At 48.8% G+C, this 17485-nt stretch overlaps 7 protein-coding genes across 7 annotated transcripts; 3 read left to right on the forward strand and 4 right to left on the reverse strand.

The window, feature by feature from the left end:
• Nucleotides 1–336: 336 nt before the first annotated feature.
• F4817DRAFT_353960 (tyrosine tRNA ligase) lies at nucleotides 337–1916 on the reverse strand. The gene is made up of 2 exons (XM_049305450.1): nucleotides 827–1916; nucleotides 337–772 (listed from the first exon to the last, which is right to left on the reverse strand). The coding sequence occupies exons 1-2, from the start codon at nucleotides 1745–1747 to the stop codon at nucleotides 524–526; spliced, it is 1170 nt and encodes a 389-aa protein (XP_049153774.1). The 5' UTR covers nucleotides 1748–1916; the 3' UTR covers nucleotides 337–523.
• A 181-nt stretch (nucleotides 1917–2097) lies between these two features.
• F4817DRAFT_18414 (uncharacterized protein) lies at nucleotides 2098–4236 on the reverse strand. Its single transcript, XM_049298388.1, has 2 exons — nucleotides 3935–4236; nucleotides 2098–3776 (listed from the first exon to the last, which is right to left on the reverse strand). Exon 2 carries the CDS (start codon nucleotides 3586–3588, stop codon nucleotides 2449–2451), a length of 1140 nt encoding a protein of 379 aa, XP_049153775.1. The 5' UTR covers nucleotides 3589–3776; nucleotides 3935–4236; the 3' UTR covers nucleotides 2098–2448.
• Nucleotides 4237–4623: 387 nt separating this feature from the next.
• F4817DRAFT_18447 (mitochondrial deoxynucleotide carrier) lies at nucleotides 4624–6313 on the forward strand. The gene is made up of 3 exons (XM_049298391.1): nucleotides 4624–4858; nucleotides 4990–5072; nucleotides 5173–6313. The coding sequence occupies exons 2-3, from the start codon at nucleotides 5040–5042 to the stop codon at nucleotides 6109–6111; spliced, it is 972 nt and encodes a 323-aa protein (XP_049153776.1). The 5' UTR covers nucleotides 4624–4858; nucleotides 4990–5039; the 3' UTR covers nucleotides 6112–6313.
• Nucleotides 6314–6481: 168 nt separating this feature from the next.
• On the reverse strand, nucleotides 6482–7397 carry F4817DRAFT_321186 (apolipo protein O-domain-containing protein; the record flags this gene model as incomplete). Its single annotated transcript, XM_049301263.1, has 3 exons — nucleotides 6482–7153; nucleotides 7218–7307; nucleotides 7371–7397. 3 exons carry the CDS (start codon nucleotides 7395–7397, stop codon nucleotides 6482–6484), a joined length of 789 nt encoding a protein of 262 aa, XP_049153777.1.
• Nucleotides 7398–7600: 203 nt separating this feature from the next.
• Nucleotides 7601–10398, forward strand: F4817DRAFT_353973 (mitochondrial intermediate peptidase-like protein). The gene has a single exon (XM_049305451.1). The coding sequence runs from the start codon at nucleotides 7751–7753 to the stop codon at nucleotides 10154–10156; it is 2406 nt and encodes an 801-aa protein (XP_049153778.1). The 5' UTR covers nucleotides 7601–7750; the 3' UTR covers nucleotides 10157–10398.
• Nucleotides 10399–11377: 979 nt separating this feature from the next.
• F4817DRAFT_363302 (uncharacterized protein) lies at nucleotides 11378–12318 on the forward strand (the record flags this gene model as incomplete). Its single annotated transcript, XM_049306627.1, has 2 exons — nucleotides 11378–11890; nucleotides 12091–12318. The coding sequence occupies 2 exons, from the start codon at nucleotides 11378–11380 to the stop codon at nucleotides 12316–12318; spliced, it is 741 nt and encodes a 246-aa protein (XP_049153779.1).
• A 279-nt stretch (nucleotides 12319–12597) lies between these two features.
• On the reverse strand, nucleotides 12598–16560 carry F4817DRAFT_353975 (DNA repair protein). The gene has a single exon (XM_049305452.1). It carries the CDS (start codon nucleotides 16264–16266, stop codon nucleotides 12763–12765), a length of 3504 nt encoding a protein of 1167 aa, XP_049153780.1. The 5' UTR covers nucleotides 16267–16560; the 3' UTR covers nucleotides 12598–12762.
• Nucleotides 16561–17485: the final 925 nt, after the last annotated feature.

Raw genomic sequence — 17485 nt, forward strand, 5'->3', positions numbered from 1 at the left:
CCTGGGATCTAGACGCTAGTGGTGTGCACAGACGAATTGCCTAATTAGGAAATACCATCTTGGCCAAACACAACATCCCTCCTAAAAGTCGGGCATACCTTGACATGCTATCTATTAGTATTGACTTGTAAGTACCTGCAATGAAATCGGTACAACAAGCTTTGCAGACATTGTATTGACCTGTTGACACGGTCTTGACATGGTGTCAGGGCCTGTAATTATGTAATTATATTGACACCTTTGCTGACATAATGTCAATAGACCCCCCCAGCCCCATAATGTAGGTAGGTACCAGGTATACATGTAGTCTTCATATAAAACTTGACCAACTTTGTTCGTTGATAATCACAACATAAGGGCTAGATTAAATCACACTTCCAAAAGGTAGAAAGGTAGAATAAACAGAAATCTTGTAATAACCATGGTATTCATCTATCGGCTCCAAGGGCTCCAAGAAAATGCAAGACACCATTTTATGGGTTAGCATCAAATCTACCAATACTGCTACGAGGTATCATAGGTTTTATTTCGACTCTTCGCTTCCACCCTCCTTCAGCTTCAATTGTTCTGCCTTCGCCGCGAGCGCAGCTGCACGCTTGGCCGGGTCACCCTTGTCCTTTTGCTTCTTCACTTTTTGCTGCTTTTCTTCCGACGGGTAAGCTAGCTCTGTAATCTTCTGCCATTCCTCTGATGCCTCGAACTCGCTCCTGATAGGGTCTAAGAGCTCGTTCAGCGCCTTTGTCAAAGCAGCCTTTAGAAGTTGGGGAGTGAGCTGTATGGCGGTTAGTATTATGCAGAGATACCACACCAATTGGGGGTCACTTACTATGTCTGCCTCGAAATCTGCCTTTAATTTTTCAATGTCGTCGTAGATAAGGGGTTCTCCTTCTCGTCTCTCGACTGTGAAGTGAGGCTTTCCTCCAGTCTTTATAGCCACCACCCGGAAAATAACATGCTCTACGAAGGCCACAACACCGTTGCCTTCAACCTTCTTAGGTACGCACACGGCCTTTTTCAACTTCTTGGACACCGCGTCGGGGGAATCTAGCAAATCGATCTTAGAATCCGGTTCGCTGGAGCTCATCTTTTGTGCCTCTCCTAAACCAGGTACCATTGAGTGCATCAGATGCGCCCTGACCTTGTAACCGATCTTTGGTAGGTTCTCCAGGGCAAACGTAAAGATCTTGCGTTGATCCAGACCACCGAGTTGTGCGTCGACGTCGAGATACTCTTCGTCTAGCGCTTGCATCAGGGGATAGGTGAGACCACCTAGGTACGGATCGCTAGTCTGCTTGACGACTTCGGCACCAGCCTTCTGCGCAACCGATATCCTAGTCATACCCTCCAACTTGAATCGATCCATTGTGTAGTTCTCGCTCTTTTGGTACGAACTTCCCTTGACGAACTCTAGCTTTGTGATGTCTACGCCTACAGCTTTTAGCGAGCTCTTTACGATATATTCGTAGTACTTGAGTCTTTGCTCGATCAGTTCGAGCGGAGCCTTCATGTTGTCGAGATAGGCGTGTAAGTCGGCGAGGAGGATCTTGACATGGCATCCGGCGTGGAGGAGTTCTGCGATTTTCACCATTGCCACGAAGTAGCCGCAGTGCGGTCGTCCTGTCGTGGCCGTTCCCCAGTAGACTTTAAGATCTCGTTTCTGATTAAGGATAACATCTTCGATGATTTCGGGGTTGAGAACTTCGGTCAGGCCGACCTTGATCAAGGCAATCGACTCTTCGGGAGTCATATTTGAGAAGGAGAGTTGTGCGAAGTCGATATGATTTGCGAAACAACGTAAGGAAACAACGTAAGGGACGCTTTCTCCAAGGGACGCTTTCTCCCGTCTTCACACCTTTTTTTTTTTTTTTGGTCTATCAAATTTTTGGTCTATCAAATGTACATATTTCAGTAGACGTGTTTTATTTTTGAGTCAGAGGGGTAGGAGGGGCACCGATTCAGGGGACGTGTGGGGCCAGTCCCGCCGGAGATATCGGCATATAAATTGGGCTGAGCTCAGTCGCACCTTGTACCGATGTATCTGTGTCTGAAGGTTTATGTACTTCGTATATCAAGTTAATTGAGCAACCTCAAATATGGTAGGTAGGCAAAATGGGATGATCTTGTTGAATGCTGCTCCTATCACATAACTTCATCGTTTGATTTAAGGTATATTTTAGTAAATTTCACACATTTTTAATTTCTTTTGGTATTCTCTTGCGTACAATACACTCGAACATCCGGATTAACTCGATAACGCCATAGGATGCATCGCCCCCTTATGCAAGATATACCTGAAATAGGTAGTCATGTAGTCCGTAACTAAACTGCCGGGTAACCCCAACAAAAATGATATACCCGCCAATTTGGCCGTCTGAACGCCTGTAAATACAACCAGATTCCCCAACCTTAAACACCTACATAACTTAAACAACACATCTCAAATTAGATTTATTCATCTAATAGTCCTAACGTGTCAAGTTCCGTCTTCACTAGTCGTTCGAATTCCTCGCGGTCGATTCCTGACGCACGGGATAGCATGAACAAGCTCTTAATGCTTCGAGATACATGCTGCTTAACGCCGAAATCATTCTGCTCTTGCTTCGCTGCCGCCGCCTCGAGTTTCTCAACCGAAGCGTTCGATCCGGTACTCGAAGCAGGTCTTGGATAAGGATGGACTATGCTTGGATCGTCACCGCTTCTCGAGTGTGCAGAAGGTGACCTTGGCCTAGGGGCAAGTGTCCATGCGCCCTGAGTTTCGTTGATTTCTGCTTCCTCCTCGTCGCTACCGTTGCTTGGCCTAGCGCCTAGACCTAGAGGCGGTGCTATCTCATAATTTGCTTCCTCGTCCGGGTCATGATTGTCCATAGCTGGTTGGACATCGTCGTACTGAGCGTAGTAATCTTCCTCGGCTGTCGTGCTGACGCCACGAGTAGATTGTGGTGCAGGTGATCTTTTAACAGCAGGAGTTCTCGCAGGTGTCGCGTCATATCTTGCCCAGTAATCATCGTCGTCGTCGTCGTCCACAACAGAAGCAGTTCGGTTATTTGTAAAGCCGTTGCTCTGAGCTGGTTTCGTCTTGGACTCATTAAACTGCCTATCGGCTTCGCTAATGTCCGAAACGCCACCGAACGATAAAAAAGGAGACGGCTTCTCGGCTACATTGACTTCGCCAACTTTCCAACCATCGCCTAGAGGATCTCCAACGCAATAAACCAGGCGGAAAGTTAACCCAATATCTTTAAGTAGCACGAGCGCTTGTAGAGTCTCATCGTCCACCCGCCGGTAGCGGATTTCGGTGTCATACTCCCAATCGACCTCAACCTCGCCAGATACGGGATGGGGTTCTAGCCGATCGCCCTGGGCGATCTCTGTCAATTTAGGAACGTTTCCCGGTTCATAACACAACAGCCGAATCCACGGTTCTGAACTGGCCGATGATAAAAGTTGGACTCGTTGCCTAAGAATCGGAGAGAGAAGTGGAAGAGCGTTTTCTGCAGGTTGGGCTGATAAGGCAGCGGCTGGTAGCGAGGGTAACAGAGGTCCTAAGACTTGTTGAACGTCCGGTTGCTTGACTGTTGAAGCTGCCATGATTTCGCCAGAGATTCAGGTATCGTTCCGTGTGCTGCGGTGAGAGTTCACGAGTCGAAAATAGGCGTTGCTGGAGCTTCTTATTTGAGGTCCTCGAATAAGTGGACAGTGGAGCTTATCACATGCAACGAGGGCTTGTCAGACGTTCCTTCAGAGGCTGACGTCCTATTTTGGTTACGCGAGCTACGCTAGTCAACGTTATAATTGTTTCAGTGTCAGGGGACGGAAAAGGTAAGCCGTAATAAAACGTAGAAGAGAATTCGTAATATAAGAGAGAGAAAGAAGGATAGATGACGAGACAGAATCGAAGGGGGAAAGAAGCAATCGCAAGGAGTCTGTTATGTACGTTATTGTATGTTGCAGAACTCCAAAGGGACGTAACCAATGGTTTTAGCGAGTTAGAGAAGTCCCACTCTAAATCTGGGGAGAGGACGAATGGGAGGCATAAGCTCGGGCGGGCGGAAGCTTATTCAACTTAGCGAATTAGGCCTGTTAATAAGTACCTAAACTTGCCTTATGTTAGGTCGAATATTCCTAGTTGACGGAAGTACATGCCTAGTGGGGCTTGGCCCTGAATTAAAATGAAGCGTGAATAGTCCCGAGTCCAGACACGGTCGCAAATATCACGGTCATATCAACCCCGCGATGGACGTAATTATGCATCTGGACACATTATTTAATGATACGTTGAATTGGAACTGGGGACATTAAAATGCTCAAACTAGGCTCCGATCCGATGATGTTTGATTCGCATTTACACGTAGTATAGCCCTGTCATACCACCCAAAATGTTTGTCGATCCAACCATTGCAACGTATTGTAGGTTATTGCAGAATATTGCAGGACATTGCAGGTAAGCTATAGTACATAGATTGACGTTGTAACACGTGATAACTCGCAGTTGTAAAAAGTTGTAAAAGTCCTACCAATTTACGTCACTTCTTTGGAGTCAAGTGCTACTTTGCCCTTTGAATTTTTGGATCGGCTTTTGAATTCTCCAAATTGCCGATGAAAAGCGTCATCTTGCGGCTTGACGCAGTAGTTAAATATTTCAAGTGTAACCTAAGTTTTTGCTGATGGCCGTATGTTCATTCGTGCATCTGTACATACCTAAGGTACCTAAGTGTTCACAAGATCGCCCGTAATTAATCGGCCGAGCCAGTCGACGGTCCTCTTAGCTTATATCGGCATCGTCACGCGTCTCAATTAACCCCGTCTCCCTTGTTCGCCGGACGGCAAGTGGCTACGGCACGTGCTGCAACTTTTGCTAGTTAGCTATTTTCTACTTACACTACATCATCGCACAGTACAACAAATCTCCATACCTCCATACATAGATCCATACCATCCATACCATCCATAGCTTGCGTGGGGGGTCTCCTAAGTTGGAAAACATCCTAGCATCATATCCCGACTTACACCCTAGTCCCGGGTAGGGCCGTTGCGGATGTATGTCGAAATCTGGCCCACGCCTCAAGGATGAGGTACGTAGTGTAGCTTTGGCCCTGGAGGCGCAATATACATACCTAGCTAGTATATGAGACAAAGGAGTAAAAACTGACACTGGTCTCGCGATTACTAAAGGGCTCACGACTCCAAGTCGTAACCGCCGGGGCTACAGCCGGTCTAATATCCCGGTTCGTCGTCGCGCCCCTCGACGTCGTCAAGATTCGCCTGCAATTGCAATCACACTCGCTCTCAGATCCGCGAACTCACCTTGACCTTCGCGGCTCTCCTATCTATAAGGGCACTATCGGCACGTTCCGCCAGATCGTCGCTAATGAGGGCATCACCGCCCTGTGGAAGGGCAATGTGCCCGCCGAGCTGATGTACGTCGCGTACGCCTCTATCCAGTTCACTACCTACCGGTCGACGACGCAACTACTACGCGCCCTTTACGGAGACGCCCGCCGGCTCCCCCAGTCCGTCGAGTCGTTTGTCAGCGGTGCTACGGCCGGCGCTGCAGCCACCGCGGCTACGTACCCGTTGGACTTGCTACGCACGCGGTTCGCGGCCCAGGGCAACGACCGCGTGTACACGTCGCTACGGCGGGCGGTAGCTGACATAGCACGAGACGAGGGCGTGCCTGGCTTTTTCCGGGGACTAGCACCTGCGTTAGGGCAGATCGTACCGTTCATGGGGCTCTTCTTCGCCGTGTACGAGGGCGCGCGGCTGCCGCTGGGACGAGTCGATGCGCTGCCTTGGGGCACGGGAGACGCCACGGCCGGAGTCATCGCTAGTGTCGTGGCGAAGACGGGCGTGTTCCCGCTCGACCTCGTGCGCAAGCGTATCCAAGTCCAGGGCCCCACGCGGAGCCGCTACGTCCACAAGAATATACCTGAGTACGCCGGTACGGTGAGCACTATTCGTCGGATCCTGGAGATGGAAGGGGTTAGGGGCCTGTATAGAGGGTTGCCGGTTAGTCTGCTCAAGGCAGCTCCTGCAAGCGCTGTCACGATGTGGACGTATGAGCGGACTTTGGATTTCCTGGTTAAGAAGGCGGAGCGTAATGCTGAGTTGTAATGATAGGATAGACACGGGTGGCCGCGTATGGCATATGAATTAACGGATCCCATGACGGCGTTGAATAAAATCAGGATAGATGTTGCGGAGAGCAACTTGTAGGATATATCATGCGTTGGTTTATCAAGCAAAACCACTTATACTTATATTGGTTTAATTTACCATCAAAATTATTGTTTGAAGATGAGCTGTCTAGATTAAAGTCTTACGCAAAATAGAGCAATGGGAGATGTATACAACAACTTATGTACTTTCAATTACACGTCCAAAATAGTAGTTGGTATCCTTCCTAGCCTCGAACAAAGCAAATTTTGTGTCTATTCGTCTAAAGTACAAGGTAGTATTCTCTTCGAAAAGACCTCTCTTCTATCTATTTACCCTGCTTTACCCAGCTCTCAACAATATCGCGGGTGTTGCTAACCTTCTCATCGACGTAGTTCTTCCCGACATCGACATGAACCCTGGCAAAGCGCCAGGCATCTTGGATACCTTGTCTCGTCTTGAGATGGGCATCAGCTACGGCGGGGAATCGGCGCTCGTATTGCCATAGTAGGTTTGACACGTTGGTCATGGTGACGGGGAGAAGCAGCCAGCCGGCGCCGACGCCGAAGGCTAGGGGTAGCGAGGCCCGTAGGACGATGTTGCGGTTCCTTGCGATGATGCTACCCGTCATGGATGCTACAAGCACGTATACTAGTCCCGGCATCAATTTCTCGCCGCTCTCCCGCGGCGGCGCCAGCGATGCGATGGTCTCGGTGAAGGACTGTTCCAGGTGGAATGCCGAGTCGATGGCGCCGTTTACGGCATCCTCCGTAGCTGCAGCATATCGGTATAGGAATAGACGAGCTTTGCCGACCTCTGCGGCTAACCGGTCAGTCGGCGTCGGACTGTGGTGTTTTTGCTCTGGATGCTCGACTAACGTCGTTGACGATGAGAAGGACGCTTCTGATATAGTATCTGAGGCTGGTGACGGGACTGGCGTATTGGTGGCTTTCGGGGAGAGGAAGGTCTCGTAATCGTCGTAGATGGGTTTCTTGGAAGGCTGTCGAGGTATGAATTAATAAAGCGGCCCGTTCATATTAGTATATATAGGAGAGTAGCCGTACGTGGTCGTATGAAGGTGCTTCAGCCAGCGCAACCGAGGGAAATAAAGCTACTCCGGCAAGAGTCGCAGCCATGAAAGGCGCAGCGATACGCTATAGTTTTACCATTCATCAGTACTTTAACAGCTTGATTAAATATTCTAGAGGGAATCTCACCCGTCGCAGCAGCACTCTCGCAGCCATGTTGCGCTCAATTGGGTTTGGCGGTGCTTCGAGTTATTAAAACTTGGAAGCTTTTTTGAGAATATTGGACTGCAACGATGATGTACCTACGTACAAATCGGCATGTACCTTTTTTTTACGCGGCGGGTTCCGGATCGGGCCCTCGGCGAAATTTTGGTTTGTACGCAGGTACGTAGGTAATTGCGAACCGTCAATTTCCGTGCGGCAGCTTCATTCCACATGCGAAGCAATTGCACTTAAACAATTAAACATTATTTGTACATTTCATATTTCTTTCACACTCTTTTTGTAAATAGGTGGTTTACTTGGGGCTTTGCTTTGGGTTCAAAGTTTCTAATAATGTTCTATACGTCATGATAAAGACTATTCGCTCAGGTCTATGGACCTGCTCAAGATGTCTCCGACAAGCTTCTCGAACTTCTCGAATTCGAGACCAAAGACGGTGGCTCTCTTCTGCGCCCGGCGCTGCTGCTCAGATCGACACCTCACAGATACCAGTCGACCATTCTCCTACCGACCTAAAACATGACGATGCACTGTTGCGCCAGATCTTCGACTCTCCACCGACCTTCAAAGACTTTGCTAAACCCTTCTTCAAGATCGCGAGTCGTGAGAATGTTGGCTTGTTCAGAAACAAATACCTAACGTCACCACAAGGCTTCCTCACATTTGCAGATGTCACGATTAAGAGGGCTCAGAAGCTTGTTCACAAGGTGCTCAATGCGTCGACGTTGGAGGAATATAAGGCGGTCGTGAGAGACCTAGATAGATTGAGCGATCTGCTATGTCGAGTCCTGGATGTTTCGGATTTCGTGCGGGTAACTCATCCCGATGAGAAGATTCAAGCAGCTGCGTCGCAGGCATGGTCGCTGGTCTACCAGTATATGAACCAGTTAAACACTGCGACGGGTTTAAGTGATCAGCTAGGGAAAGCTCTCGCTAATCCAGAGGTCATGGCCAGCTGGAACGAGGAGGAGCAGACGGTTGCGAAACTACTACAACAAGATTTTATGAAGTCGGCAATACACCTCCCACAGGAATCGCGGGATCAATTTGTCGACCTGTCGCAGCAGATTAGCGAACTAGGGTCATATTTCGTCCAAGACATGCAACCCGAACAGAGATTCCTCGAATTCCCTAGCAGCAAATTATATGGAATGAACCCGCAGATGGCTCGGAGGTATACCCGTGGAGGCGTTATCCGGCTGCCGACGTTGTCGCCTGAAGCAACAGTGGCATTGAGAAGCGTGCATGACGAGGATACGAGAAAGGCAATCTACTATGCGACTCGAACGGCCTCCGGCAGGTCGATCCAAATCCTGGAGGCTTTGCTACGATCGCGAGCCGCGCTTGCAAAGCTATCGGGGTTTGAAAGTTATAGCCAGATGGCTTTGCACGATAAAATGATGGCTAAAACACCTGAATCGGTCCATCAGTTCCTTCTAGCCCTATCTAATCGCAATGCACCGCTTGTTGAAGAAGAGATTGCGGCCCTCCTTCGAGAGAAGAGCAAAACGCAGAACTCCACAGCAACTGATCTCCAACCATGGGATAAAGAGTATTATATGGAGAGTATCCGTTCATCTATGAGGTCGCGACGACGCAGTGGTGATTTCCTATCGTCTTATTTCTCGCTTGGAACTGTCATGCAGGGCCTATCAAGGCTATTTACCCGCTTATACGGAATCAGGCTTGTCCCTCGAGATACACTTCCAGGAGAAACCTGGCATCCGGACGTGAGGCGGTTGGATGTCGTGTCCGATACGGATGGACATGTCGCGGTCCTATATTGCGATCTTTTCTTCAGGGATGATAAGTCTCCTAACCCAGCACACTTTACAGTGCGTTGCTCTAGAGAGATTTCAGAAGCTGAAGTCCAAGAAGTAGCTGAACGAGATGCAGCTGGTGTCGAAGGACTCCCTAAATTTGAGTCTCCTATTGACGCGGCAAATGATGGGATGCACGTGTCTCTCCAATCCGGCTCTATCAAGCAGCTGCCAACGATTGCACTGGTTTGCGATTTTGAAGAGAACAAAGGGCGTGGACCTGCCCTCTTAGATTACTATCAGATGGAAACGCTCTTCCATGAGATGGGACACGCCATCCACTCAATTCTAGCCCGGACTTCTTTACAAAACGTAGCCGGAACTCGATGCGCGACTGACCTAGCAGAGCTGCCGTCTACTCTAATGGAACATTTCTGTGCAGACCCCTCTGTTCTCGGGCTGTTCGCGCGACACCACGTCACAGACGAACCATTACCCTTTGATATGGTCGTGGATAAATTAAAGATATCTAGGAGGTTTGAGGCATCAGATAGAGAGAACCAGATTATACTCGCCATGTTGGACCAGCAGTATCATTCGTCCCTACCGAATGATAACACATTTGATTCTACGGAGATCTATTTAGGCCTCCAGAGGAAATTCGGGAAGCTCCCGTCGGATCCACCAGGAACCAGATGGCAAGGCTTTTTTGGCCATCTATTCGGCTACGGCAGCACCTATTATAGCTATCTATTTGATCAAGTCCTTTCTAAGCGCGTATGGCAGATTGTCTTCTCGGCGGGTCACAACGCGGCCGCGCTCGATAGAGCGAACGGCGAGAGACTGAAGGAGAATCTGCTCAAATGGGGGGGAAGCCGGGATCCCTGGCGATGCCTCTCCGATACGCTGCAAGATGAGCGTCTGGTGGACGGGGATGAAAAGGCTATGAGGCTCGTAGGAACGTGGGTAAATAAGGACGATGTCCATGGTTAGCATGGAAACATGCAGTATATACCCTTGCCATAGCTAATGGCACATATATACTAAAGCTCGTACCCCTTTATAACCAATATTCAACACGAGGGCTCCGAGGAAAGATTCTTCTTTCATATTTGAGGTCCGTGGTGGATCTTATAGAACTATGGACTATATAAATCATAGTGAAGGCTACATACTTGGCCGTATAGACGTAGATTACATAGAGTCGAATTAAAATAGTTAAACGATAAACTACACATATGAGCTGTCTCAAGCCTTGCAGAGGGATAGTTTTTTTTTTTTTTTAATAGCAATGCTTTGTAAACTCCCATGCCATTCTTCGTGGCGGCAGAGATGAAATGGTGCAATTTACCCCTATTATTTTTAGGGTATCTCAAGCCATTTGCTACCTTCTAGGACATCCCTTCGTATTACTAACATGTAGGTACATGTTAGTCTATGGAAACTCTGAAATCAGTGTCTGCACGCTTCGCCCCTTCTACTAAGTCTGTTGGAGGCTAAATGAGGTCATGGAAAGACGGGTTCTAACCGATGGTGTTTCTTTTGGAAGCTTAGGAAGGGATAGGAGAAAATAAGGAAAGGAAAGAGGTGTCTAACTGGACAGTATGTAGTGGCGATAGGTTTAGTTTGGAGAGAGTGACTTATACTTAAGTCGTTTTACATGCCAAAGGTACCTCGTCGCTTCTCTCAATGATACAATGGTGGGCATAAGGGGCTGGCCTTGATTGCCTCATACGCGTACTTACCCACACCTCTTGCCATCTATCCTACATGTACCTGCTCTTATCCCCAAGGCAAGTACCTACCTAGTAGGCAGGCATGCAAAGATTTGAATATTTTGTTCATCTCTTGGGGCAGAGCTCCATTACATCTTCACATCAACAACAAACATTAGTTTTGCAAAGGACCATCAAGTTACTATCATCATCGCTGCTAATACTACCATTTTTTTGCTTAAGAGCTTCATTTTACTGTGAACATTCATACGAGGACTCCAGATTTATTTCTGTCAAGGTGATTATCCAAAGACGACACCAACTCAATTCGCAGACAGCTAACCCATGGATATAGATCATCAACGCCAGTCCTCTACTATTATTCTAGAGCCCTTGCTATCTCCATGTAAGTAAACTACTGCCCAAACAAGTATATTGCTAAGCTGACACTTCATAGATACGAATACCACACTATACACTACACCAAAAGAATAGAGCAATGGCATCTCACACATATTCAGGTGTCCTCGGCCTCGCCATGTTGCTGGCCACAGCTCCCCTTGCGGTGGCACGTCAAGCCCAGCCGACATGCTTGTCCATGCCCGTTGCTTTCGGAAACACCACCGGAAACACCACCATTTCAACCCACACTACCAATAACACATTGATCGTCGAGGCTGACGCACCTAACCCCAGCCCCAGCCCCAGCGCCTCTCCTCGCCCGGAGCTGAGGATCATCGACGAGGATCCCGTGTACAAGTACGTGGGGTGCTGGTCTGAGGTCACCCTTTTGAACCCCGACGTACATGCTCTCGATGGACCCTTCTTGACGGCACCCGGCCTCATGAATGTCCACGTGTGTGTGGATTTCTGCCGCCGCGCCTCTAACAAGAACAAACAGAACCAGACTGGCTACCACTACGCCGGCCTTGAGTTTGCCTATCAGTGCTGGTGTGGTGACAACCTCTCGAAGCACAGCTACCACTTGGTTGACGACGTCTGCGATCTTCCTGTACGTATAATTTGACATTGATATCCTTCATTTCTGGCCCTTATCCCCCCTTTCCCCCAGACAGCAATGGAGTCGTGAGTTTCTCCATATTATTCGAGCTGATTGACCCCCCCCCGGTCCCCGGAAATATACCCAAATACACTACGCCGGCTACCTGACCTCTCGCTTTGCGGAGTACTTACTAATATTCATCGTTGTAGTGTGATGGTGCCAACACGACTGCGTGTGGTGGACATCTCGCCATGACACTATACAACATTACGGAAAAGAAGACTCCTGGAGATAACAATGGATTCAGCGGAAACGGAAGTAATGCCGGAACTGGCAACCAGCCAGAAGCACCCCATGATCAAGCGGCACTACAAGCCGTGGGAGTGGGTATTCTCGTGCTAGCTGTGACTTTTGCCTTGGGCTGGGGTTGCTTGTAAGGGGCGAGATGAAATTGAAAATTGACGAGTGAGGATATATATGTGTGGATGAATGACTTAAGTTTGAGATCGGGTGTTACTATTTGATTTCTTCACTCTCTTTAGATCAGAGCCAGCGTTTGTCATAGCGTCATCTCGCAAGGAGGCGTTACGCATTGTTGTCTACTGAGTTAGTCGTCGCGGGGGAAGTTCGCGGCAAATACCTCTAGATATAGGTATAATTGGGCGCAATAGCTGTTTGATCAGCTGAAGTACATGAAAATCGGAGATGAAACTGAATAGTAGATAGGTGGCATTCGTTGTTTGAAAAGCGTTATAAAGTCTAAATACACCGCTTCGATGATACAGCACTCATCTTTTACAATGCTATGTGCTCCAAGTCTTCTATCGTGTCGCTCGTAGTAATGGATATAAACAGGGTCATATTCGGCATCATTTAATAACTCATATATCCAACAGCCCCAACCCCCTCTCCCGCACCGCATTTTGTACTTGCATCTTAACCCGTCCTACGACCTCACGCCACGCCTCCTTCCCACGATACTCCATCTCCTCGCCCCCATCTCCACCGCTGTCTTCTACCAGGTAATCCAACCACCGGACTAGCTTCGCCGCCTTGTCCATGTCTTTCTCTTCTAACACGACGCGCACCAAGTACTTCTCCAATATCTCGGCGTCCCGTCTATGAGGCCCCTCGTCCCGCGTCTCTCGGTGCCACACGTTGAGCATGTCGCGGATCTCGGGCAGCGTGGTTAGTCCGTTGGATGTGAAGCCGACTTTAGGCGGGCGTGGGTTGAAGCGTAGGCGTGTCTGGCCGTTTGGTAGGGCTGCGGGGTCCTGTTCTCCATTGCCATTGCCATTGCCGATATCTGAGTTCCTCTTGTTTTGGTTGAGTTTCGACAGGTCTAAGCCGGCGCGCTGTGCACGCCGGCGGCGTTGGTGGTCGGCGATGACTTCTTGGCGTACTTCCTCCGGTAGCTCGGCGAGGAATTCCGGGTCTAGGTCTTCGACGTCGTTGGGGTCGGGCTGGGGCTGGGGCTGCTTGGCGATTGTGGTTTGGACGATTTTGGCGCTGGCGTCGGCTTGTCTCTCGCGGGCGCGGGCGAAGAGGTTGGGCACGCGGCGTTTGCTTGGGGTTCTTTGCTTGGGGGGTTGGATGATGCGGTCTCGGCGGGGGGATTGGGGGAGCGAGGTTGGTTGTCTGCTTCGGGGTCGGTATTGTTCTAGGATTTCGGCTTTCATGTCGTCTGGTAGGGCGTTGAATACTTCGGGGTCGATCTCGGGAGGGATGCCGTCTACGGGTGCTGGGCTTTGAGTCCTTGATTTGGCGGCTGGTGTCTCGTCGCGAAGTTCCGGGGTGGCTCGACGGCCTTGCTCCATAAGCCGGCTTCGAATATCCGGGGGTAATTCGGCGATTACTGCGGGATCCGGGTTGGATGGCATGATGAATTGGGTTCCGCTGATGTTTAAGGGGGTATTCGCTTTAGCATCCGCCTTGCTTGCTTGAGATAGCGCGAATGCCGGATGGCGTTCTGGCTTCGGTTTTCGTGGAGTCAAGGGGCTCTCTGTGATCGGGTCTTGCGGTTCGCTTCGACCTGGCCTTGGACTGGCCTCTTCTGCACCACTGCCATCTTGGATTGGCTCAAGGGCCGGCTTTTTGCTTAAGCCAGGAGTACGAAAAGCACCGAAAGTCAGCTTCTTTTGGCTCCCGTCAGGTCCTGACAATGAAGTCTTGGTTGGCTCGAGTTTAGTCAACTGTACGCCCAAACCGCGAAGGTCACCCGGACTGAATTTATAGGAACGGAGTATCGAGACGGCTTCTTTACCTAACACTTGATAGTCGTGGGTGGCAACACCAAACATGACGCTCTTGTTGAAGGTATCACATTTGCCATGTCCTAAGTGTTTTGGTGGATCGAGAGGCGCGTCAAATGAACGTCTCATGATCTTCATCGTGAGCTGTTTACCCTTGACCTGTTCGTTAAGAAGACGCTTCTCCAACTCTTTACACAGATTGAAGACGAACTCCTCGGCTTCATCCTGGCTGATGAACCGTATTCCCCAATTAACTTCAGCTGAGACCGACTTGCGGATTGGTTGTTCACCGACCTCCGTTCGGTCGATACCCCGAGCATATTCCCATAACTTTTCACCCGTCTTCGGGCCAAGGGTATTGATTAGGCGTTCTTTGGAGGTTTGCCGGACATCGCTCACCAATTTCACACCGATCTCTTCTAGTTTCCCAGCGATGCTGTACGCGACTCCAGGTAGATCATCAACTTTCAAGTCGCCGAGGAAGTCCAATACCTCTTCTGGTTTGATCTGATATTGGCCTGCGGGCTTGGCTTTCCGAAGCGCCACTTTTGCTAACAGAATGTTACCTCCGATTCCAACTGAAACAGCACACTCGGTCTTCTCCTTGACTTGTTCTCTTAAGGCTGAGGCTATCTGGTCCGCCTTTTCCTGTTCCCTCCATATACTACCCTCGTCGACCCCAGAACCATCTGAGCCAACTGCAGATAGGAGAACGGAGGTGATATCCACAAGAGCCTCGTCGATACTGACGCTCTGCACGACACCGCCAACTTCTAGAATGCATTCGTAGAACGATTTGCTGGCCTCCTCGTATGCTGGAAAGTCATATGGCAGTACTTTGAGCTCGGGACACAATTCCTTAGCTCGTTTCATCCACATGCCGTTTTTCACGCCGTATTTCCTCGCTGGATAGTTGCAACTGGCAATTTCTGAGCCAGATCCTGTTCCATGTGCGACAACAGCGGGTTTGTCAATGAATTCGGGTGCGCTTTTCAGCGAAACTGCGCAGAAAAAGCTGTCGAAGTCAACGTGCATTACGTAGCGCCTCGCGCCGGCCTTCCTTTTTGTCGGCTTTTTCTGGGGACCTTTCTCAGCAGCGAGCCTCTGCATTCTAGACTTCAACTCGGCTTTCCAGGTCGACAGATGGTGGAGTCTACTTTCAGAGTAGTATTGCTGGATGAAATCTGGATTTGCGGTGGAAGATTTCCTCATCCGCGGATCTTGCAAAAGTAATGCATTATGCTCCTCGGAGGTCATCGCTTTTTGTTCTTCGATTGATGGTTCAGGTTGGGTGTCATCTTCAATGTCGTTCTTGACTTGTTCATCAGGCTCCTTAGTTGCTTGTGGTGCTGTAGATTCTGGGTATTCGACCAGCATCACCGAGTCTTCGTCCAACTCATCAGAAATGTCTGGTGAGTATTGCGGTCCCCGTAATACACATGAAGGCGTCGTGGGTTCAACAGGCTCATTATTATGCGTATATTTGAGAGTTGATCCTTGTCGAGTAGGCGAGATGCCTCCGAGGTGCTTTCGGTCAATAGACTGTGCAATACCTTTAAGCTGACTATTATAGAAACTGCTCTCGGTTTGCTCCCGATATCCTGCCAGGGGTGATTGTGGACTGGACTGTGTGGATATTCTAGTCCCACTTAGTTTCAATGTCTTCTGCCTGGGGCTCTCATCTATCACTCGGTAATCTGACCACGGTAGAAGCTTTCCAGCTTTGATAGAATCTGTAACCCACGCAGGCTTCACCATCCTATACTTGCTAAAGTCGACCATCTTTTTTGGTGGTAGGCTGGATGCGATGATGTGAGTTGCCATGGTCTTGGAGTCCAAATACTGGAGAAAGCCGGCGCCATGTTGGACTAGATCGTGATGAAGGACTTGGAGTGGCGGCTGCGTATAGCCTATAACGTGCGCGACGACTCCCTTGAAGATTTGAGGCTTGTCTGTCGACGAAGCTCTCAATTCGGAATCAAGATTCTGTAACTTGATTTTCTTGCGGCGAAAGTAATCTCCAAAACCGCCAAAGGCGCTAGGTTCATATTCCTCGCCTGCTTCATCCGAAAAGGTATGGTCTTCTATGCGCTTTCGCACGGCATTTGAGTTGGCATCTAAACGACTCCCCATGTTGACGGGATTTTGAAGTTGACCTCAAATAATGAGATGTCTGGTTTTCATAAAAGAATCTACTCGATGGCCTGTGGCGATCTTTCGATGGGAGGTCATCTTGGAATCGACGGAGTCTTAGCTATATTGAGCATAAGACAAGATGAGTTAGTTGACTGAATCCGGATTTCTGGCTACACCGAAAATTACTAAGAGAAAGTGAAAAGTTTATGAATATCGACTTGTTTGATCTCATTCTTCACCGACAAACGTGTAATTGATAAACGCGTGGCAGAGCGATGCTGATTAATGAGACGCGGGTAACGTCACGTCATCCCGTGATTTAATGCAGGTAATGATTCCATTAAGTGAATGCATTAAGTGAATACACGTGTAAATAAGCCGATATGTACTTATTGAAGCGTATAAGTACATATCTTGCATGTCCGCATGTAAGCAGAGACGACACCATAAAAAAGGACTCTAGATAGCAGTCTATGTATAGGTACCTAGGATTGAACTATCTATTGTATTAAATAAATAAAAGTTTAAGTACCTAATCCATCTGTGTTGCATATCTAAATTCTTCGCTCGCCTTGAAAAGTCCATATCAATACCAACAACACGGAAACACCAGCTATCTGCGTCAATATCAAGGCACTTCATCTCTCTTTATCGACAAATGTCGAGAGGTTGTCACAGCTTACCTTGCTCCCGACTATAAAAGGCAAACGAGGAAATTCGCCTTACTACGCCCCGCCTCTTTTCAAGCACGGTGACCTTATTATCTCTCAAACTAGTAATATCCTTATGTATCTTGGTCCTAAGCTCGGACTTTCGGGATCACGAGAGAATGATATCTATCGGGTGAATGCGCTTGCTCTTACTGCGCTTGACGGTCTGAGTAACGAAGTTCACGATTCCCACCATCCGATTGCCGTAGAGCTATACTACGAAGACTAGAAGGAGGAAAGTTTGAGACGAAGTACGTAAGGAATGGATCAAGAACCGCCTACCTAAGCATCTTGGGTACTGGCAGAAAGTGCTAGAAAGCGACGAGTGCGGTTCAGGTCCATGGCTCTTGGGGAACACGTTCACCTACGCCGACTTAGTGTTGTTCCAGGTAAGTTACCCTATTTCTTACGCCGATTCCATTCTTGAGGTTCTATCATGCCTTACCGTCAGATCTTTGGCCGCCGACTAATCGAGAATATGAAACAGTGCATCGATGGTGTCCAGT

The sequence above is a fragment of the Daldinia loculata genome (genome assembly GCF_022478755.1).
Source record: "Daldinia loculata strain CBS 113971 unplaced genomic scaffold F4817scaffold_103, whole genome shotgun sequence".
In the NCBI taxonomy this organism is placed as follows: Eukaryota; Fungi; Ascomycota; class Sordariomycetes; order Xylariales; family Hypoxylaceae; genus Daldinia; species Daldinia loculata.

What these genes read in the sequence shown, in the direction of transcription:
- F4817DRAFT_353960 (XM_049305450.1), bottom strand. Translation starts at nt 1,747, where the DNA reads ATGACTCCCGAAGAGTCGATTGCCTTGATCAAGGTCGGCCTGACCGAA. An exon ending in CAGATTTCGAGGCAGACATA is followed by an intron (nt 773 to 826) that starts GTAAGTGACCCC and finishes ACCGCCATACAG; the next exon opens with CTCACTCCCCAACTTCTAAA.
- F4817DRAFT_18414 (XM_049298388.1), bottom strand. Translation starts at nt 3,588, where the DNA reads ATGGCAGCTTCAACAGTCAAGCAACCGGACGTTCAACAAGTCTTAGGA.
- F4817DRAFT_18447 (XM_049298391.1), top strand. Translation starts at nt 5,040, where the DNA reads ATGTCGAAATCTGGCCCACGCCTCAAGGATGAG. An exon ending in GCCCACGCCTCAAGGATGAG is followed by an intron (nt 5,073 to 5,172) that starts GTACGTAGTGTA and finishes CGATTACTAAAG; the next exon opens with GGCTCACGACTCCAAGTCGT.
- F4817DRAFT_353973 (XM_049305451.1), top strand. Translation starts at nt 7,751, where the DNA reads ATGATAAAGACTATTCGCTCAGGTCTATGGACCTGCTCAAGATGTCTC.
- F4817DRAFT_353975 (XM_049305452.1), bottom strand. Translation starts at nt 16,266, where the DNA reads ATGGGGAGTCGTTTAGATGCCAACTCAAATGCCGTGCGAAAGCGCATA.